Below are 22,985 nucleotides of genomic sequence, written 5' to 3'. Positions count from 1 at the left end.
TGGTTGTGTGGTTGTGTGTGTGGTGGTTACGGTGTATGCTGTGGTTGTGTGAGTGGTGGTTACGGTGTCTGCTGTGGTTGTGTGAGTGGTGGTTATGGTGTCTGCTGTGGTTGTGTGAGCGGTGGTTACGGTGTCTGCTGTGGTTGTGTGAGTGGTGGTTACGGTGTCTGCTGTGGTTGTGTGAGTGGTGGTTATGGTGTCTGCTGTGGTTGTGTGAGTGGTGGTTACGTCTGCTGTGGTTGTGTGAGTGGTGGTTACGGTGTCTGCTGTGCTTGTGTGAGTAGTGGTTACGGTGTCTGCTGTGGTTGTGTGAGGGGTGGTTACAGTGTCTACTGTGGTTGTGTGAGTAGTGGTTACGGTGTCTGCTGTGGTTGTGTGAGTGGTGGTTACGGTGTCTACTGTGGTTGTGTGAGTAGTGGTTACGGTGTCTGCTGTGGTTGTGTGAGTGGTGGTTACGTCTGCTGTGGTTGTGTGAGTGGTGGTTACGGTGTCTGCTGTGCTTGTGTGAGTAGTGGTTACGGTGTCTGCTGTGGTTGTGTGAGGGGTGGTTACAGTGTCTACTGTGGTTGTGTGAGTAGTGGTTACGGTGTCTGCTGTGGTTGTGTGAGTGGTGGTTACGGTGTCTGCTGTGGTTGTGTGTGTGGTGGTTACGGTGTCTGCTGTGGTTGTGTGAGTAGTGGTTACGGTGTCTGCTGTGGTTGTGTGAGTGGTGGTTACGGTGTCTGCTGTGGTTGTGTGAGTGGTGGTTACGTCTGCTGTGGTTGTGTGAGTGGTGGTTACGGTGTCTGCTGTGGTTGTGTGAGTGGTGGTTACGTCTGCTGTGGTTGTGTGAGTGGTGGTTACGGTGTCTGCTGTGGTTGTGTGAGTGGTGGTTACGGTCTCTTCTGTGGTTGTGTGAGTGGTGGTTACGGTCTCTTCTGTGGTTGTGTGAGGGGTGGTTACGGTGGGGGTTGGGGGGGCAGTAGGGAGCTACCGTGGGGTGACCCCTGTAATAGGGGTCTTCCGGGTAATGGGGTGCTTTGTATGTCCCGACTGAGGAGGGGACAGCAGAGGAGGAGCATGGCAACATGTCCCGGGGAGAGTTTTATTTAAAAAAAAAAAATGATTTCACCTTTATTTAACCAGGTAGGCTAGTTGAGAACAAGTTCTCATTTACAACCAAGATAAAGCAAAGCAGTGCGACACAAACAACAACACAGAGTTACACATGTGTCACGTCCTGGCCAGTATAAGGGTTAATTGGTATTGTAGTTTGGTCAGGACGTGGCAGAGGGTATTTGTTTTATGTGGTTCAGGGTGGTGTTTTGGTAAAAGGGCGTTTGATTTAGTATTTCCGGGTTTTTGGTTTATGATCTATGTTTATGTAATTCTATGTCTAGTCTAGGTAGTCTGTTTTCTATGTAGAGTTAATTGGGGTGGACTTCCAATTGAAGGCAGCTGTGTGGTGTTGCCTTTGATTGGAAGTCCTATATTAGTTGGGTGTGTTTGTCTGTTTAATTGTGGGAGATTGTTCTGAGTTTAGCCTTGTGCCTTGCCAGACTGTTTTGTTGTTCGTGAGTTCGTTTCGTTTTGTTGTTTTGGAGTGTTCCTTTTGATTTAATAAATGTTCAAAATGAACAACCGCATGCCTGCTGCGTTTTGGTCCTCCTTCACCGACGACAACCGTGACAGAATCTCCCACCAACAATGGACCAAGCAGCAGAGAAAGGAGCGCGAGAGATGGGCTCGCGAGGGGAAGGAGTTCTGGACCTGGGGGGAGATCAAGTCGGGGAAAGGACCCTGGCGGAAGGATTCCCAGGTCGAGGGGGTAAAGCCAGCCGGTGGACGGAGTCGCAGGCGGCGGTCAAGGAGGCCCGGAAGACACCCCCAATAATTTTTTTTGGGGGGGGGCTAATGGGGTGGTCCGGAAGGGCAGAGGAAGAGCCCAGACCACTGCTCCCGTGGGGGATGACGGCGGAGGAGGAGACGAAGATGAGACAGTTGATTGAGGACCTGCAGAGGGAAGAGCTGGAGGAGGAGCCATGGTATGCGGAGTTGCGCGCTGTGTCGCCAGTGCGCCCGCACAGCCCGGTGCGTCCGGTGGACATGCCCAGCACATGCCGTGCTAGGATGGGCATCCAGCCAGGACGAGTGGCTAAACCGGCTCCACGCTTCAGGTCACCAGTACGTGTTCACAGTCCTGTCTGGCCCGTTCCTGCTCCCCGCACCAGGTTAGTGGTGCGTGTCCCCAGTCCGGCCCGGCCCGTTCCTGCTCCCCGCACCAGGTTAGTGGTGCGTGTCCCCAGTCCTGTCCGGCCCGTCCCTGCTCCCCGCACCAGGTTAGTGGTGCGTGTCCCCAGTCCGGCCCGGCCCGTTCCTGCTCCCCGCACCAAGCCAGTGGTGCGTGAGCCCAGTCCGACTCGTCCTGTTCCCGCTCCCCGCACTTGCCTGGAGGTGCGTGTTCCCAATCTGGTACGCCCAGTACCAGCACCACGCACCAGGCTTCAAGTGCGTAAACCCAGCCTCGCCAGTCAACAGTCACCAGAGCCGCCCGCCAGTCAACAGTCGCCAGAGCTGCCCGCCAGTCAACAGTCGCCAGAGCCGCCCGCCAGTCAACAGTCGCCAGAGCCGCCCGCCAGTCAACAGTCGCCAGAGCCGCCCGCCAGTCAACAGTCGCCAGAGCCCCCGCCAGTCAACAGTCACCAGAGCCGCCCGCCAGTCAACAGTCGCCCGAGCCGCCCGCCAGTCAACAGTCGCCAGAGCCGCCCGCCAGTCAACAGTCGCCAGAGCCGCCCGCCAGTCAACAGTCACCAGAGCCGCCCGCCAGTCAACAGTCGCCAGAGCCGCCCGCCAGTGAGGAATCGCCAGAGCCGCCCGTCAGTGAAGAGTCGCCAGAGCCACCCACTAGTCAGGAGCTGCCAGAGTGGCCAGACTGCCCCGAGCTGCCAGAGTGGCCAGACTGCCCCGAGCTGCCAGAGTGGCCAGACTGCCCCGAGCTGCCAGAGCGGCCAGACTGCCCCGAGCTGCCAGAGCGGCCAGACTGCCCCGAGCTGCCAGAGCGGCCAGACTGCCCCGAGCTGCCAGACTGCCCCGAGCTGCCAGACTGCCCCGAGCTGCCAGAGCGGCCAGACTGCCCCGAGCGGCCAGACTGCCCCGAGCGGCCAGACTGCCCCGAGCGGCCAGACTGCCCAGACTGCCCCGAACTGCCAGAGCTGCCAGACTGCCCCGAGCTGCCATACTGCCCCGACTGCCTGGAACGGCCAGAGCCGGAGCCACCTCCAGATATAGGTGGGTTGGGGAGGGGGGGTGTAGCACAGTGCCGTCGTTGACGGCAGCCACTCTCCCTTCCCTCCCTTTAGTAAGGGGGACATTTTTGTTGTTGTTGTTGTTTGGGGTTATTTTTGTTAAGGTGCTTCCGGGGTTAGCACCTTTAAGGGGGGGGGGGGGGGTACTGTCACGTCCTGGCCAGTATAAGGGTTAATTGGTATTGTAGTTTGGTCAGGACGTGGCAGAGGGTATTTGTTTTATGTGGTTCAGGGTGGTGTTTTGGTAAAAGGGCGTTTGATTTAGTATTTCCGGGTTTTTGGTTTATGATCTATGTTTATGTAATTCTATGTCTAGTCTAGGTAGTCTGTTTTCTATGTAGAGTTAATTGGGGTGGACTTCCAATTGAAGGCAGCTGTGTGGTGTTGCCTTTGATTGGAAGTCCTATATTAGTTGGGTGTGTTTGTCTGTTTAATTGTGGGAGATTGTTCTGAGTTTAGCCTTGTGCCTTGCCAGACTGTTTTGTTGTTCGTGAGTTCGTTTCGTTTTGTTGTTTTGGAGTGTTCCTTTTGATTTAATAAATGTTCAAAATGAACAACCGCATGCCTGCTGCGTTTTGGTCCTCCTTCACCGACGACAACCGTGACAGAATCTCCCACCAACAATGGACCAAGCAGCAGAGAAAGGAGCGCGAGAGATGGGCTCGCGAGGGGAAGGAGTTCTGGACCTGGGGGAGATCAAGTCGGGGAAAGGACCCTGGCGGAAGGATTCCCAGGTCGAGGGGGTAAAGCCAGCCGGTGGACGGAGTCGCAGGCGGCGGTCAAGGAGGCCCGGAAGACACCCCCAATAATTTTTTTGGGGGGGGGGCTAATGGGGTGGTCCGGAAGGGCAGAGGAAGAGCCCAGACCACTGCTCCCGTGGGGGATGACGGCGGAGGAGGAGACGAAGATGAGACAGTTGATTGAGGACCTGCAGAGGGAAGAGCTGGAGGAGGAGCCATGGTATGCGGAGTTGCGCGCTGTGTCGCCAGTGCGCCCGCACAGCCCGGTGCGTCCGGTGGACATGCCCAGCACATGCCGTGCTAGGATGGGCATCCAGCCAGGACGAGTGGCTAAACCGGCTCCACGCTTCAGGTCACCAGTACGTGTTCACAGTCCTGTCTGGCCCGTTCCTGCTCCCCGCACCAGGTTAGTGGTGCGTGTCCCCAGTCCGGCCCGGCCCGTTCCTGCTCCCCGCACCAGGTTAGTGGTGCGTGTCCCCAGTCCTGTCCGGCCCGTCCCTGCTCCCCGCACCAGGTTAGTGGTGCGTGTCCCCAGTCCGGCCCGGCCCGTTCCTGCTCCCCGCACCAAGCCAGTGGTGCGTGAGCCCAGTCCGACTCGTCCTGTTCCCGCTCCCCGCACTTGCCTGGAGGTGCGTGTTCCCAATCTGGTACGCCCAGTACCAGCACCACGCACCAGGCTTCAAGTGCGTAAACCCAGCCTCGCCAGTCAACAGTCACCAGAGCCGCCCGCCAGTCAACAGTCGCCAGAGCTGCCCGCCAGTCAACAGTCGCCAGAGCCGCCCGCCAGTCAACAGTCGCCAGAGCCGCCCGCCAGTCAACAGTCGCCAGAGCCGCCCGCCAGTCAACAGTCGCCAGAGCCCCCGCCAGTCAACAGTCACCAGAGCCGCCCGCCAGTCAACAGTCGCCCGAGCCGCCCGCCAGTCAACAGTCGCCAGAGCCGCCCGCCAGTCAACAGTCGCCAGAGCCGCCCGCCAGTCAACAGTCACCAGAGCCGCCCGCCAGTCAACAGTCGCCAGAGCCGCCCGCCAGTGAGGAATCGCCAGAGCCGCCCGTCAGTGAAGAGTCGCCAGAGCCACCCACTAGTCAGGAGCTGCCAGAGTGGCCAGACTGCCCCGAGCTGCCAGAGTGGCCAGACTGCCCCGAGCTGCCAGAGTGGCCAGACTGCCCCGAGCTGCCAGAGCGGCCAGACTGCCCCGAGCTGCCAGAGCGGCCAGACTGCCCCGAGCTGCCAGAGCGGCCAGACTGCCCCGAGCTGCCAGAGCGGCCAGACTGCCCCGAGCTGCCAGAGCGGCCAGACTGCCCCGAGCTGCCAGAGCGGCCAGATTGCCCCGAGCTGCCAGACTGCCCCGAGCTGCCAGACTGCCCCGAGCTGCCAGAGCGGCCAGACTGCCCCGAGCGGCCAGACTGCCCCGAGCGGCCAGACTGCCCCGAGCGGCCAGACTGCCCAGACTGCCCCGAACTGCCAGAGCTGCCAGACTGCCCCGAGCTGCCATACTGCCCCGACTGCCTGGAACGGCCAGAGCCGGAGCCACCTCCAGATATAGGTGGGTTGGGGAGGGGGGGTGTAGCACAGTGCCGTCGTTGACGGCAGCCACTCTCCCTTCCCTCCCTTTAGTAAGGGGGACATTTTTGTTGTTGTTGTTGTTTGGGGTTATTTTTGTTAAGGTGCTTCCGGGGTTAGCACCTTTAAGGGGGGGGGGGGGGGGGTACTGTCACGTCCTGGCCAGTATAAGGGTTAATTGGTATTGTAGTTTGGTCAGGACGTGGCAGAGGGTATTTGTTTTATGTGGTTCAGGGGGGTGTTTTGGTAAAAGGGCGTTTGATTTAGTATTTCCTGGTTTTTGGTTTATGATCTATGTTTATGTAATTCTATGTCTAGTCTAGGTAGTCTGTTTTCTATGTAGAGTTAATTGGGGTGGACTTCCAATTGAAGGCAGCTGTGTGGTGTTGCCTTTGATTGGAAGTCCTATATTAGTTGGGTGTGTTTGTCTGTTTAATTGTGGGAGATTGTTCTGAGTTTAGCCTTGTGCCTTGCCAGACTGTTTTGTTGTTCGTGAGTTCGTTTCATTTTGGAGTGTTCCTTTTGATTTAATAAATGTTCAAAATGAACAACCGCATGCCTGCTGCGTTTTGGTCCTCCTTCACCGACGACAACCGTGACAACATGGAATAAACAAACATACAGTCAATAATACAATAGAGAAAGTCTATATACAGTGTGTGCAAATGAGGTAGGATAAAGGGGGTGAGGCAATAAATAGGCCATAGTGGCAAAATTATTACAGTATGGCAAATTAAACACTGGGGTGATAGATGTGCAGAAGATGAGTGTGCAAGTAGCGGTACTGGGGTGCAAAGGAGCAAAATAAATAAAATAAATAACAATATGGTGATGAGGTAGTTGGATGGGCTATTTACAGGTTGGCTATGTACAGGTGCAGTGATCTGTGAGCTGCTCTGACAGCTGGTGCTTAAAGCTAGTGAGGGAGATATGAGTCTCCAGCTTCAGTGATTTTTGCAGTTTGTTCCATTCATTGGTAGCAGAGAACAGGAAGGAGAGGCGGCCGAAGGAAGAATTGGCTTTGGAGGTGACCAGTGAAATATACCTGCTGGAGCGCGTGCTGCGGGTGGGTGCTGCTATGGTGACCAGTGAGCTGAGATAAGGTGGGGCTCTACCTAGCAACGACTTATAGATGACCTGGAACCAGTGGGTTTGGCGATGGATATGAAGCGAGGGCCAGCCAACAAGAGCATACAGGTCGCAGTGGTGGGTAGTATATGGGGCTTTGGTGACAAAACGGATGGCACTGTGATAGACTGCATCCAATTTGCTGAGTAGAGTGTTGGAGGCTATTTTGTAAATGACATCGCCGAAGTCAAGGATCGGTAGGATGGCCAGTTTTACTAGGGTGTGTTTGGCAGCATGAGTGAAGGATGCTTTGTTGCGAAATAGAAAGCCTACTCTAAATTACATTTTTGATTGGAGATGCTTAATGTGTGTCTGGAAGGAGAGTTTACAGTCTAACCAGACACCTAGGTATTTGTAGTTGTCCACATATTCTAAGTCAGAACCGTTCAGAGTAGTGATGCTGGACGGGTGGGTAGGTGTGGGCAGCGATCGGTTGAAGAGCATGCATTTAGCTTTGCTTGCATTTAAGAGCAGTTGGAGGCCACGGAAGGAGAGTTGTATGGCATTGAAGCTCGTCTGGAGGTTAGTTACAGTGTCCAAAGAAGTGCCAGAAGCATACAGAATGGTGTCGTCTGCGTAGAGGTGGATCAGAAAATCACCAGCAGCAAGAGCGACATCATTGATGTATATGGAAGAAATAGTCAGCCCGAGGATTGAACCCTGTGGCACCCCCATAGAGACTGCCAGAGGTCCGGACAACAAGCCCTCCAATTTGACACACTGAACTCTGTCAGAGAAGTAGTTGGTGAACCAGGCTAGGCAGTCATTTGAGAAACCAAGGCTGTTGAGTCTGCCGATAAGAATATGGTGATTGACAGAGTTGAAAACCTTGGCCAGGTCAATGAATACAGCTGCACAGTATTGACTCTTATCGATGGCCGTTATGATATTGTTTAGGACCTTGAGCGCGGCTGAGGGGCACCCATTACCTGATCGGAAACCAGATTGCATAGCGGAGAAGGTACGGTGGGAAAATGGTTGGTGATCTGTTTGTTAACTTGGCTTTCGAAGACCTTAGAAAGGCAGGGTAGGATAGATATAGGTCTGTAGCAGTTTGGGTCTAGAGTGTCTCCCCCTTTGAAGAGGGGGATGACCGCGGCAGCTTTCCAATCTTTGGGGATCTCAGACGATACGAAAGAGAGGTTGAACAGGGTAGTAATAGGGGTTGCAACAATAGTAGTCACTGTTGATCAACGGCCCAGGGCTGTATTCAACATGTCTGACAAAAACACAATGACAGAAAGAGGGTTTAGATAAAACAAAAGTTGGCACATTGAATTTTGTGATCCTAATGAGTAGAAATACACTGCTAATAAAAATAAAGGGAACACTTAAATTTTACCGAGTTACAGTTTATATAAGGAAATCAGTCAATTAAAAAAAATTCATTAGGCCCTAATCTATGGATTTCACATGACTGGGGAGCCAGGCTCAGACAATCAGAATTTGTTTTTTCCCACAAAAGGGTTTTACTACAGACAGAAATGCTCTTCAATTTCATCAGCTGTCCGGGTTGCTGGTCTCAGACGATCCTGCAGGTGAAGAGCTGGATGTGGAGGTCCTGGGCTGGTGTGGTTACACGGGGTCTACGGTTGTGAGGCTGGTTGGACGTACTGCCAAATTCTCTAAAACAACATTGGAGACGGCTTATGGTAGAGAAATGAACACTAAATTCTCTGGCAACAACTCTGGTGGACATTCCTGCAGTCAGCATGCCAATTGCATGTGCCCTTTAAACTTGAGACATCTGTGGAATTGTGTTGTGTTGGCCTTTTATTGTCCCCATCACAAAGTGCAGCTGTGTAATGATCATACTGTTTAATCAGCTTCTTGATATGCCACACCTGTCAGATGGATGGACTATCTTGGCAAAGGAGAAATGTTCACTAACAGGAATGTAAAGACATTTGTGCATAAAATTTGAGACAAATACGATTTTTGTGCTTGTGGAAAAATTCTGTGAACTTTTATTTCAGCTCATGAAACATAGGACCAACACTTTACACGTTGCGCTTATATTGTTGTTCAGTAGACATGAAAATGGCAGTTGGATGGTTGCGATGACCCCTTGGTGAGCATACAGAGTCTGGGCCGTGTAGGAGCCACTCACAATCAGGTCATAATACTTCTGCCTCTGCTGACCTGCAGATACACACACACAAACATGCCCATAAGACAAGGTCGTCATATCTTTCAAAAAGACTTACCTGTACAAAGATATTGAGTACTATCGTTTTCCATGTCTGCCTAAACACCTCTGTGCTTCAATATGTTTTTTCCCCACACTCACAAAATCAAACACTAACAAAAAATCAAACCACAGAGACATGAAGCCTTGTCCTACCTAGATATCCAATTGAGAGTGAATGATGTTGCTCATGACAGAGGTTTTGTGCAGTTGTTTGACTGAGTTGTTAGCCTCCCTGGTGCTGGTGAAAGGTACACGGGTCAGGCCCAGGTGCTTACGGGTCTTGGGGTGAAACAATATCTCCACCTCCCCAAAAATGGCGCACATCTCGGCCAGGAAGGACTCCTTGATGTTGTCATTGAGGAGAGTGAAAGTCACCTCCCTGGGGGAATGGGCTCAACAAAGAACTCATCCAGCTTTGGGGGGGGGGGGGGGGGGGGGGGGGGGTTGGACATGAGGTGGCATGCTTCAGAGCGTCTTTCAATAAGTGAGGCAAGTGGAAGTGTGTGATAAGGGATGAATACAGGAGTTAGACATTTAGTCATTTAGCAGACAGACAGTAAGTACATTCATCATAAGGTAGGTAAGTGAGACAACCCCATATCACAGTCATAGTAGGTACATTTTGACTTAGATAAGGTCAGTAAAGTCAGTGCTGGTAAGAAAAGAAGAGGGCCAGAGTTAGTGCAAGAAAGACAAGGGTTTTAGTAGAGGGGGTGGGGGGGGGCTGTGGGATACATCAAGATACTTGGTGTAGAGGAAGGTTTTCAGATGTTTTCAGAAGATGTGCAGGCACTCGGCTGTCCTGACATTACGGGAAAGCTGTGTGCCTGGACCAGATCCTACAAGGTCGAGGGTCCCACAAATCTCCCACTAGGGAACCCCAATTCCTGTAGACTGTGAAGAAATGACAAGAGTCAAAGGCTCATGTTACAATAAAGTTCAACAACCACACATGCAGCTATCTCAGACATAACAGAAGTCATGTAAAAACAATACTAACCGGCACACAGAAATTGTTTTCAAATAGGTCGCCTATTTGACTGATAACACCTAGCCTACAGCCCAATACATTTTAAACTACATCTTATGTTTTATGTCTTAGATTGTAACAATTCCTCTACATTCCTTTTTACAAATGACCCACTCAATCTCTAGACCAGATTTGTTTGCACTAAGCTGCAGTGGTAAAAGCCTACTGTCAAGAAATTACAATGACTACATGACATATAATTCTGAAACACAATCCAGTTGATACATTTACAAAATGTCATTGCATTCATGCATTGTATAAGTTTATCATTAGAAACAGCTAGCCTATACTGGCAGTTAACTTAACACTGAATAGACACTTGTTAGCCAGCTATAACATTCACAATTCCAGAGGTAACAATGCAAAAACAGTCTTAACGTTATTATCAGTTAATATTACCAGCATTGATCCACGTAGATCAATCTTTATCAATCAAATAGTCTGTAAGACTACTGTCAAGAAATGACATTAGCAACGTGACATAGCTAGCTATAATTCTAAAACACAATCCAGTTGATAAATGTAAAGAATGTCGTTGCATACATGCATTGTTATTTCTAACCTAGCTAGCTAGCATACTATAAACTCGCTCCAGCCTGAGTTGCTGTCAAAACAATGATAGCAATGGTACACTCTAGTTAGGGTAGCTAGCTAGTTGTTTAGCTAACTAGCATACCACTAATGTTCATTTCAACCCGCTAGTAAGGATTCTTTTGATAGCCACGTTAACAGGATGTAATACTTCAGCTCACATTAACTTGCTAAATATATATAAACTCTGTTAGCATGTGTGACTAACATTAGCTGCTAGCTAGCTAGAATACTTGGTTTAATTTAATTAGCTTGCTCAGTTAGCAAAAAACCTATAATGAACAGTCACCTGCAAAATAAAATTTAAGGAACTTGTTTATCTATTTTGTTGTGCTTACATTTGTATTGGTGTTTTGTGTCCGATGTGCTCAGGGTGTTGCAACATGTCATTTGCGATGTGCATCATGAGCCAAGTCACTGTAGCCTATAATGTCACTTCCCCTGTAAGAACCATGAGTACGGACTGACTTGGCTTTGCTGTACAGCAGCTGAAGCCTGCCAGCAGCCTGCCAGCATCCTACCTACCAAAGATTGTACCGTGTTCATTACAAAGTAGAAAAACAAATGTCTCTTATGGAAGATGCCAAAAGTTTGGAGACAACAATAGATGGCGAAGTCAAAAATATTGGTTTCCGTCTATGGTGAAGTTTTCACTATTATGTTTACGACAAATCCAGAACCAGTAGCCAGCTGACTAATGTTTTGAATACGGTGTAGTAAAAAAACCTGCAAAAACAGATAGCATTAGCTAGCTAGATAAGGTTAGCAAGATAGCAAACTAATGTTCGCATGCTAAGTAGCTACACTGACAGCTTTCAATTTGTTGATGTTTCTCCAGTCCACGTGGAAATCACCAGGACATTCTTTCCCACCCCCAATTCGTGAATATATATACAACAGTGACCTCTCATTCAGAGAAAAAAAGAAGAAGAAGAGGAAAAATGCCAAAAATGAAGCTGGGAAAGTGGCTACTGAGACCAGTGACAATCATAACCCAATAGAAAACGCTGAGGTTAATAAGGGAACCCGAAGGTGGTGCAGCTCTCTGCAGAATACAAAACAAGGCAGCCAAACATCAATGCTGGCTTTCATTCAAACAATCCGGAATCAACAAACACCCAAGTGGCCCAGGGTACCAAGCTCCCCATCAGAGTCTGGAGTCCGGTCACTTGCCGAAAAAAAGTCTGATATGGAGGATGTACTTCTGAGAGAAGTGGAGAAAAGTCTCCTTAATTAGCCACCCAGACCGAAATCATTGATGAATGGTGGAACATGCATGATTGAAATAATCTATATTTGAGTAGCCTATATTATCTTATTCAGAGAAGGACATCTGTGTATGTGAGCATAACCTCTGTTGCTAACATGGCTTTTCAAGAGAATGAGCAATCTGCAGATAACTTTTTCAAACCATCCATCAGGCTAAAATGCTCTGGGACCCTCGTTCCAAGCCTAGAGGAATATTGGGAGGTCATTTGAATATTCATAGCATTATTTTTAAGAGTGAACACGTAGAACATTTATTGAATGAGTCTAATCTTGATTTTTTTTTCAGTTTCTCTTGAACATGGCTGAAGAAATTGTCTCCTATTTCAGCCTTTAATGTTGCTGGATAGTCCATATTCAGGAGCAACAGGGGAGAGGGCAGTGATTATGTACATGGAAGATAACTTTAAATTCAATCGTAACATATGGAAACATGCTAATGACCTTAAATGTATGGGGCTGAATGTCTTCCTCTCCCCTCATATGTCTCTCACTATAATTGGATTATATCAACCACCAACATCTGATATCTCGTTTTATGACCATCTAAATGCCATGCTTAAAGAATGTGACTATAAGAAGGAGGTCATCTTCATGGGCGATTTCAATGTAAATTGGGAAAACAAAACGTGCAGGAAAAAACTCAAAGACTATTTCAACCTGACTCAAATAATACAAGGTCCAACCAGAGTAACACAGTCATCCCAGACTCAAATTGATCTAAGTCCACTAAACTAAGTCCACTAACTACAAACTGGCGTTTGTCAAATCAAATTGAATTGGTCACATACACGTGTTTAGCAGATGTTATTACGGGTGTAGCGAAATGCTTGTGCTTTTAGTTCTGAGAGTGCAGCAATATCTGAAAAGTTACTTTGGTGACAGTTTTCGTTGATTTCACATTGAATTCACATTTGTTGACAACTCAACCAAATGTAAATCAAAACTAGACGTTGAACTGGTGTTGTTGCTAGTGCACACACAATATGATGGAAGCCAACCTTTAGGCCTACACATTAACTTCTATGGGCTAGGTGGGACGTTTGCGTCCCACCCTAGTCAACAGCCAGTGGAATCGCGTGGCGCGAAATACAAATACCTAAAAAATGCTATAACTTACATTTCTCAAACATATGACTATTTAAAACCATTTTAAAGACAAGACTCTTGTTAATCTAACCACATTGTCCGATTTCAAAAAGGCTTTACAGCGAAAGCAAAACATTAGATTATGTCAGGAGAGTACCCTGCCAAAAATAATCACACAGCCATTTTCAAAGCAAGCATATATGTCACAAAAACCAAAACCACAGCTAAATGCAGCACTAACCTTTGATGATCTTCATCAGATGACACTCCTAGGACATTATGTTATACAATACATGCATGTTTTGTTCAATCAAGTTCATATTTATATCAAAAACCAGCTTTTTACATTAGCATGTGATGTTCAGAACTAGCATACCCACCGCAAACTTCCGGTGAATTTACTAAATTACTCATGATAAACGTTGACAAAATACATAACAATTCTTTTAAGAATTATAGATACAGAACTCCTTTATGCAATCGCGATGTCAGATTTTAAAATAGCTTTTCGTGGAAAGCACATTTTGCAATATTCTGAGTACATAGCTCGGCCATTACGGCTAGCTATTTTGACACCCACCAACTTTGGGGCACACGAAACTCAGAATTACTATTAGAAAAATTGGATTACCTTTGCTGTTCTTCGTCAGAATGCACTCCCAGGACTTCTACTTCAACAACAAATGTTGTTTTGGTTCCAAATAATCCATAGTTATATTCAAATAGCTCCGTTTTGTTCGTGCGTTCAGGTCACTATCCGAAGGGGGACGCGCGAATGCATTTCGTGACAATTTTTTTTAAATATTCCATTACCGTACTTAGAAGCATGTCAAACGCTGTTTAAAATCAATTTTTATGCTATTTTTCTCGTAAAATAGCAATAATTTTCCAACCGGGCAACGTTGTATTCATTCAAAGGCTGAAAGAAAAAAATTGAGTAGTCTCGTGAACGCGCATCTCAGTCTCACTGTCCCCAGGCTGACCACTTACAAATTCTGCTGCTGTTCTTTGCCCAGAGACAGCAGACACCCCATTCTACTTTCTGGCGGCTTTAGAGAGCCAATGGAAACCTTAGAAAATGTCACGTTACAGCACAGATGCTGTACTTTCGATAGAGATGCAACAGAAAGACAACAAATTGTCAGACAGGGCACTGTATGGAATCTTCTCAGGTTTTGGCCTGCCATATGAGTTCTGTTATACTCACAGACACCATTCAAACAGTTTTAGAAACTTTAGAGTGTTTTCTATCCAAATCTACTATATGCATATTCTCGTTTCTGGGCAAGAGTAGTAACCAGTTTAAATCGGGTACGTTTTTTTATCCGGCTGTGCAAATACTGCCCCCTAGCCCCAACAGGTTTTAAACATCACAGTTTAACTGTTGTTGTGCTCATGTTTTGCTGTTCCTTTGCCTGTAATTTCAAGTGTTCATTCACAGACTTCAAATTGCAGTTTGAGTAAATATATTGATGTTGAATTATGTGGACACAAAACTACTCTATTGAGAGAATGCTTATTCCCGCTAACCCTGATTTGTATCTGTTGTTTCCTCATCGCCCTGCTTTGCTGCCCTCATTGGACGCCCAGACTGTCCGTCATGGCTTCCCCTATCAGCCGTCGTCCATGGCCCATGACCCAGTCCAGAAGATCCTGGCCATTGGGACCCAGAGCGGGGCCCTCAGACTGTATCCTTTCTGCTATGTGTGGTACTGTGTTCAACTCCATTGATCTGTTTGTGTTGTGTACACTAGCCCCTGGGTCCCTGAGGGGGAGGCCCTGTTTGGGGCTGCTCTCAGTCCAGCCCAGACCAGCAGCAGGTAGGTGGATGGATGGATGGATAGAAAGACAATCAGAATGCCCTTGGAAGAGCAGGTTGAGCTCATGGGTGTTTATGTATACTCATTCTATCTATGTCTAATAGCACATATTACAGTAAAATGGCATGTTACACTGTAAAACAAAAAGAAAGCCTTGATATTGAGCTAGCAGCCAGTTTACAGGGACAACAGCTTGCTGTGCTTTATAACACAGAGCAGTGGAATGGCACCCCAGGGAGCCATAGCTACAGAGAGCACCTGCTCGCTATCTCGCCTCTTGCCTGCCTGCCTGCGTCAGGCCCCTTTACTGTTCCAGCATGTGTTCTCCCTGAAAGTAGCTCATTAAGGTGTGATTACTGTCTGCCTTTCTGTCCCTCCTTGCTTTTCCCCGTTTCTGTCTCTCCCTGCTGTCTGCGTTTCTGACTTTCCCTGCTGTCTGTCTTTCTGTCTCTCCCTGTTGTCTGTCTTTCTGTCTCTCCCTGTTGTCTGTCTTTCTGTCTCTCCCTGTTGTCTGTCTTTCTGTCTCTCCCTGCTGTCTGTCTTTCTGTCTCTCCCTGCTGTCTGTCTTTCTGTCTCTCTCTGCTGTCTTTCTGTCTCCCCGTTGTCTGTCTTTCTGTCTCCCTGCTTTCTTCTACACATGGGCTTAATGTCTACTTTCATCTGAATGGAAAGGTGAGACTAAAAATTGTCTCAGTGCTATTGGTGCAGGATGACAGTACCCTAAGATACTGATCTAAGGTCAGTTTAGCATACTATTTGCATTGGTATTAGATTGGTGTCAATCAAGATGGAACCACAGAGTTGTTGATATGCTGGCTATGCTGGTCAGTTTACGCTGAGACAACATGTGCTTTTTTTGACCACTTGAGCTGAAGTTAAACCATCAGTGAATGGTTTGGCGATTCTTCCTCCTCACTGATGTTGGTAGCTTTGAATTTGAGAGAGGAGAGAAGCATCTTAACTTCAGTCATATCTTTGATTGATGTCGATCAGATAGAAATAGGATTTTATCTCAGGGAGAGGAAGGTGAATGGGGAGTCATGCAACCACCCACGCTGTTCCCTTCTCAGATCAGTGCTCTAGATGACGAATTGGCCTGCTTTTGCCTAATCTGAAGACGAAGATGCCTGATACAGAAGATATGCTGTTATTGGTCCTTTTTTGTCCTTTGATGAAGAGGATTTCTAGGAAGCTGAGTGTCTAGTTGTAGGCACTTGTTAGAGCTGTAGTTATGTAGCAATATATTTGCGTTATGTCTATAACGTCTGTCCTGTAACTCTATGTCTGCCCTGTAGCTCTATGTCTGTCCTGTAACTCTATGTCTGCCCTGTAGCTCTATGTCTGTCCTGTAACTCTATGTCTGTGGTGTGGCTCTATGCTGTGAGTGCCTGCTATCTTTTTTCAATGTGTCTGTGGCGAGGCTGTTTGCGGTACTGTCCTCTCCTTTCTTCCCGTGGAGGATTACAGGATGTGGCAGATCAAGGGCCTGAGCCTGGCAGCGGGTAGTGCTGAGCGGGCTGGAGGACCAGGGGAAGAGGAGAGGACAGGAAAGGATCCTCAGATCTGCCAGCCTAAGTGAATGCCCTGTGATCCTAAAAACGGTCCTATTTGTGATGCTGGGCAGGGTTAGGAGTATGTGTTTTCTGTCCCTTTGGTGCTGTCTGACTGAGAGTGAGAGAGGCTGGGGAAAGAGAGGGGGAGAGAGAGACAAACACTCACATGCACATACACACGTTTGTTGTACTATACTTGTGGGGAACAAACAATTGATTCCCATTCAAAATCCTATTTTCCCAAACCCCAAGCCTTTTTCCTGGTGGGGACTGGCGAAATGTCCCCACTTTTCTTTGTTTTACTATCCTTGTGAGGACTTTCGGTCCCCACAAGGATAGTAAAACCAAAAAGACAGACAGACAGACAGACAGACAGACAGACAGACAGACAGACAGACAGACAGACAGACAGACAGACAGACAGACAGACAGACAGACAGACAGAGAGAGAGAGAGAGAGAGAGAGAGAGAGAGAGAGAGAGAGAGAGAGAGAGAGAGAGAGAAAAGGGTTCTGTTTGTCTGTCTGTTGATGTCATACTCCACCTAGCTGCTCAGGTTAGGCCGGTGCAGCTCCTGGGCTCTTGCACCAGAATATTACTTATATTGTTCTGTGTGTTGTATTTTTTCGAATCCCCGAGCCGACTAGCTTAACCCTTATTTCTCCTGTAAGCTCCTGTAAGTTGTCTGCTAAATGATTAAAATAATTAAATGTACTACACACACCATCTCAATTGTTTGGGACCTATCTGCATCATAGGCATATCTCTGCAGCAACATATTGTCTCACAATATATGGAGAGCAATTGAAAGATGTCTGTCTGCACCAGAAGTTTAGCTACAGTATATTAAATGATCTGCTCATTGAAGTGAGAGAGAAGGGACTGTATTGCTAATACAGACTGCAGAGTGACCATATTACAGATAGAATGAGAGGAATAGCCCTACCTTGGGAAACCTCTCTGAGGGTACTTCCCTCCTTCACGGAACCACTGATCTAACATGACCAGATCAGTGAAATGTTTGCAGTGGTTTCGAGGCTTTCATCTACCCATCTGGCATACAGCACAAGATCAGTGATGGCTTCCAGAAATGGAGGAAACAAGGAAGGAGGGGTTTCCACAGTATTGAACCAGGCCCGTGCACAGTCTCTGGGTGTGTGTTTTGGGTGACCTGTTGGGGTTTCTAGTGGGCAGTGTCCAGGGTTGTCGCTCCGCACATCAACAGATTATCTCATCTGCACACATACACACACACACACACACACACACACACACACACACACACACACACACATATGGCTAAAACGCAACATTGAATCACAATGTACACTACATGGCCAAAAGTAGGTAGACACCCCTTTAAATGAGTGGATTTGAATATTTCAGTCACATCCATTGCTGACAGGTGTATAACATCGAGCACACAGCCTTGCAATCTCCATAGACAAACATTGGCAGTAGAATGGCCTTACAGAAGAGCTCAGTGACGTTCAACATGGCACAGTCATAGGATGCCACCTTTCCAACAAGTAAATTCGTCATATTTCTGCCCTGCTAGAGCTGCCCCGGTCAACTGTAAGTGCTGTTATTGTGAAGTGGAAGCAACGTCAGCACAAGAACTGTTCGTCGCGAGCGTCATGAAATGGTTTCCATGGCCAAGCAGCTGCACACAAGCCGAAGATCAACATGCACAATGCCAAGCGTTGGCTGGAAGGGTGTAGAGTTCGCCGCCAGTGGAAACGCGTTCTCTGGAGTGATGAATCATGCTTCACCATCTGGCAGTCCGACGGACGAATCTGACTTTGGCGGATGCCAGGAGAACACTACCTGCCGAGTGCATAGTGCCTGGGGCTGTTTTTCATGGTTTGGACTAGGCTCTTTAGTTCCAGTGAAGGGAAATGTTAACGCTACAGCATATAATGACATTCTAGACAATTCTGTGCTTCCAACTTTGTGGCAACAGTTTGGGGAAGGCCCTTGCGTGTTTCAGCATGACAATGCCTCTGTGCACAAAGCGAGGTCCATACAGAAATGGTTTGTCGACATCGGTGTGGAAGAACTTGACTGGCCTGCACAAAGCCCTGACCTCAACCCCATAGAACACCTTTCGGATTAATTGTAACGCTGACTGCAAGCCAGTCCTAATCACCCAACACCAGTGCCCCACCTCACTAATGCTCTTGTGGCTGAATGGAGCCAAGTCCCTGCAGCAATGTTCCAACATCTTGTGGAAAGCCTTCCCAGAAGAGTGAAGGCTGTTATAGCAGCAAAGGGGGGACCAACTCCATATTAATGCCCATGAATTTGGAATGAGATGTTTGACGAGCAGGTGTCCACATACTTTTGGTCAAGTAGTTCAGCACCTGTATGCATTGTTTTACCTGTTGTAGTATTTTGTTGTAGCATGCCACATTAGTTATTGCATTCTAATTGCAGAGTTGTACACTACATATCGACCCATGTCTGTTGATTGTTTAATGCATAGTATTAGCATTACAATGTTAATAGTATCTCTATGTGGCTTTTCCCTCCGATTCTGTAGAGGTCTGACTCTGAATGTAAAGATCTGTCTGTAGAGATCTGACAGCAGCGATCTGGCTACAGAGGGCTAGCTTCACACAGAGAGAGTAGAGTAGCTAACACTGATGCTGGATGGAGCGAGAGATTTACACAGAGTAGGGCAGCCAGTATCACAGCGCAGAAATGCTGCATTTTCCAAGTCAGAAGCCATTGTGTATATACTGTATTTATTGATTTATCTATTTGTTGATTTATTCAATTCTTTATATAATTTTTCATCCCTCCCTTCCCTGTCCAGGAGTCTCTCGTCGGGAGCTAACCATTTTAGATGGCACTCCACAGTACAGACCAGGCCTGAGGTTGTGTGTGTGTCAGTACTTACGTAATGCGCTGGATCTCAGGGAACGGGAGGCAAGGCTGAATGAGACAGCAACAGTGTCATCAAAGGAGCTGGCTGCTGTGTGTGTGTATGTGTGTGTGTGTGTGTGTGTGTGTGTGTGTTGTGTGTGTGTGTGTGTGTATGTGTGTGTGTGTGTGTGTGTGTGTGTGTGTGTGTGTGTGTGGTGTGTGGTGTGTGTGTGTGTGTGTGTGTGTGTGTGTGTGTGTGTGTGTGTGTGTGTGTGTGTGTGTGTGTGTGTGTGTGTGTGCATTTGATGTGAGTGTGCATATGTTTGTGTGTCTCTGTGTCTGCCTGGCTCCGGTATGCACATACAGTACCAGTACCAGTACACACCTACTCATTCAAGGGTTTTTCTTTATTTTGACTATTTTCTACATTGTAGAATAATAGAGAAGACATCAAAACTATGAAATAACACATATAGAATCATGTAGTAACTAAAAAAGTGTTTAGCCAAATGAAAATGATTTTAGATTCTTCACAGTAGCCACCCTTTGCCTTTATGACAGCTTTGCACTCTCCTGGCATTTTCTCAACCAGCTTCACCTGGAATTATTTTCCAACAGTCTTGAAGGAGTTCCCACATATGTGAGCACTTGTTGGCGGCGTTTCCTTCACTCTGCGGTCCAACTCATCCCAAACCATCTCAATTGGGTTGAGGTCGGGTGATTGTGGAGACAAGGTCAGCGGATGCAGCACTCCATCACTCTCCTTCTTGGTCAAATAGCCCTTACTCCGCCTGGAGGTGTGTTGAGTCAATGTCCTGTTGAAAACCAAATGATAGTCCCACTAAGCGCAAACCAGATGGGATGGCGTATTGCTTTAGAATGCTGTGGTAGCCATGCTGCTTAAGTGTGCCTTGAATTCTAAATAAATCACAGTGTCACCAGCAAAGCATCCCCACACCATCACACCTCCTCCTCTATGCTTCACGGTGGGAACCACACATGCATAGATCATCCACTCACCTATTCTGCGTCTCAAGAAGACACGGCGGTTGGTTTGACTTTTTTTTTGTAGATGTTCCAAAGGAGTGCATCAGTGGCTTGTATGTGTGGAGGCCTGGAGATGCTAAACGTGTTTATGTTAATTAACGGTCAATTACCGTGAGACCAGCAGTCTTTTGCATGACAATAACCAGCTGACAAAATGTAATGACTGCCCTATATGGAGAAACGCTTAACTCCTTTGTTCCTTCTAGCGTCGGTAGCAACATTAGCGGTAGCATCCGGGTGGGCTGGTCAAGTCCCTGAGGGAGGATGCTCCGGAAAGGCTACAGGCACAGCAGGAACTCAGTGGGGATTAGGATCAGATCCTAACCTCTTTTCCCTCCCACAACTGGGACAGGAGGGATTGGGGAAGATGGGAAAATGAAATAACCTTCACTTTGGAGCTACTGTCTTGTGAGAGCTTGGAAGGATGGGTGTGTTTGTGTATGTGCGCGCATCTGTGCACGCGTGGGTGCGCCTGGTGTGTGTGTGCGCGGGCATGTTTGCTTGTGTGTGTGTGCGTATGTGTATGCTGGTGGATGACTTGTTTCAGCCAGATGGCAGGTCTTGCTGATTAACAGTGTATCTAACAAGAAGAACCCACAGGACAGATGGGGTCATAGGGGAGCATTACAATAATATCTCAGTCTTATCCTCCCTCTTCGACTTGTAATATGTGATTGTCTCGCATAGCTATCTTAAGATGATTGCACTCACTGTAAATCGCTCTGGATAAGGTTGTCTGCTAATTTACTGAAATGTCAAAATGAGTAGAGGAGACATGGCGTGTAGATGCCAACTGTCATATCAACTTTACTTAACCAGGCCTAGCTATAAAGTATCTGTGTCATGTAGTCAGTGCAACAGTCATGTAGTATAGGGTTGTGTAGGATTCTGAGTACAATCAATGCCATTGTACTGAACGGCTGTGGAGCCTGACTCAAGTGAATTATTTTTCAATTCTTAACATCTATAAAGCTGCTTTACCCTTTTGTAACCTCACTAGATTACACTTGACAGTGGACATTGTCACCATCCCTGTCCAGTTGGACAGTGTGTATTTCAGTGTTTTTCAACCCAATGTCTCTTAGCCATGACAAGCTCTCTACAGGATGGTTTTTAAGCAATAAAACTAGGTTGTCATAGAAATCCCCGGTAGGTGACGTCTTTCCAGATCCTATTAAATAAAGTACTGTACAATTACCTCTTCCTATAATTCTACTGGCTTCTGCAGCCTCCCAGACGGCCATCCCTTATCTCTCTGCTGCTGTGCCCCTGTCCTGCCTTGAATGATGGCTGTGTGTGTGTGTGTGTGTGTGTGTGTGTGTGTGTGGGTGTGGGTGTGGGTGTGTGTGTGTGTGTGTGTGTGTGTGTGTGTGTGTGTGTGTGTGTGTGTGTGTGTGTGTGTGTGTGTGTGTGTGTGTGTGTCATTCTACTCAGGAGGAAGGACATGTGTGATTCACTGGATCGCTAATGGAAAGGTTTTAGCGAGAGATTCAATATTGTCTTGGCTCAGAAAATGCTGCCCCCCATCCCCCTCCTCCTCCTCCTCGTCCCCAACCCACTTTCTGTAATTTACCCTCCCAGTGAGTCACCACAATAAAAAAGGCCAAGTGGTCTCTCTATTAAATCCAAAACCAATGTGATTGGATGATAACAAATCTTGATGACCCGAGGCCTAACAGCCAGACAAGGAATAAAGGAATCTCCACTGAACAAAAATATAAACGCAACATGCAACAAGTTAAAAGATTTTACTGATTTAAAGTTCATATAAAGAACGATCCTGCAGGTGAAGAAGCTGGATGTGGAGGTCCTGGGCTGGCGTGGTTACATGTGATCTGCCGTTTTGAGGCCAGTTGGATGTACTGCCAAATTCTTTAAAACGACGTTGGAGGCGTCTTATGGTAGAACAATTAACATAAAATGTTCTGGCAATAGCTCTGGTGGACATTCCTGCAGTCAGCATGCCAATTGCACACTTCTTCAAAACTTGAGACATCTGTGGGATTGTATTGTGTGACAAAACTGCACATTTTAGAGTGGCCTTTTATTGTCCCCAGCACAAGGTGCACCTGTGTAATGATCATGCTGTTTAATCAGCTTCTTGATATGCCACACCTGTCAGGTGGATGGATTATCTTGGCAAAGAACAAATGCTCACTAACAGGGATGTAAAGAAATGTGTTCACAAATTTTTTGAGAAATAAGCTTTTTGTGCATATGGAACATTTCTGGGATCTTTTATTTCAGCTCATGAAACATGGGACCAACACTTTACATGTTGGGTTTATATATTTTTCTCCAGTGTAATAGAAATGGTGGGTACTGTGGATGAGACTGGCTATGTGGAAACCCTGAAGTGAATTGATACCTATTCAGGACTGGAGTGGCATGATGTGGTCCTGGTAACCAGAGTCTGTGGTCCATTTCATCTCAATTCCAGGTTTGGAATTGTATTGCACTCTCAATGAGAAATTCCATGTCTGATTTATGTAAGAGAAATTGAAATGAAGTTGACCCTTAGCGTCTTTGCTTGTTAGCGAAATTTGCTTACCCTGTTAGATCAGTCTGATTCTCTATCTCTCTCTTCTCTCCCTCTGCCTCCTCTTCTCTTTTTTGCTCTATCTCCCTCCCTCCCTCCCCTCTCTCTCTCTCTCTCTCTCTCTCTCCCTCCCTCCTTTACTCTACTCTTTGTTGAACACCTCTCTCCTCCCCCTGCCACTGCAGATGGTAGTGTGTGGGTTGTGTGTGTGTTGGCCAGGTGAGGTAGAAAACAAACTGTGCTGTGTCCCAGTGCAGGCCAGGCTACCTGGTGCCTGAG

The 22,985-nt window shown here is 47.5% G+C and overlaps 1 protein-coding gene across 7 annotated transcripts in view; it reads left to right on the top strand.

Annotated features, from left to right (window-relative positions):
* LOC115178743 (syntaxin-binding protein 5) overlaps positions 1–22,985 on the top strand; it is a 144,817-nt gene that overhangs the window by 3,802 nt on the left and 118,030 nt on the right. For all 7 annotated transcript variants that reach the window (XM_029740420.1, XM_029740304.1, XM_029740140.1 and 4 more), the window contains exon 2: positions 14,471–14,568. In XM_029740420.1, the coding sequence (XP_029596280.1) occupies positions 14,471–14,568 (98 nt within the window). The remainder of the gene's footprint in view (positions 1–14,470; positions 14,569–22,985) is intronic.

This window comes from Salmo trutta, chromosome 1, assembly GCF_901001165.1.
Source record: "Salmo trutta chromosome 1, fSalTru1.1, whole genome shotgun sequence".
In the NCBI taxonomy this organism is placed as follows: Eukaryota; Metazoa; Chordata; class Actinopteri; order Salmoniformes; family Salmonidae; genus Salmo; species Salmo trutta.
Note: the sequence above shows the minus strand (reverse complement) of the source record. Positions and strands in the feature narration are given on the sequence as shown.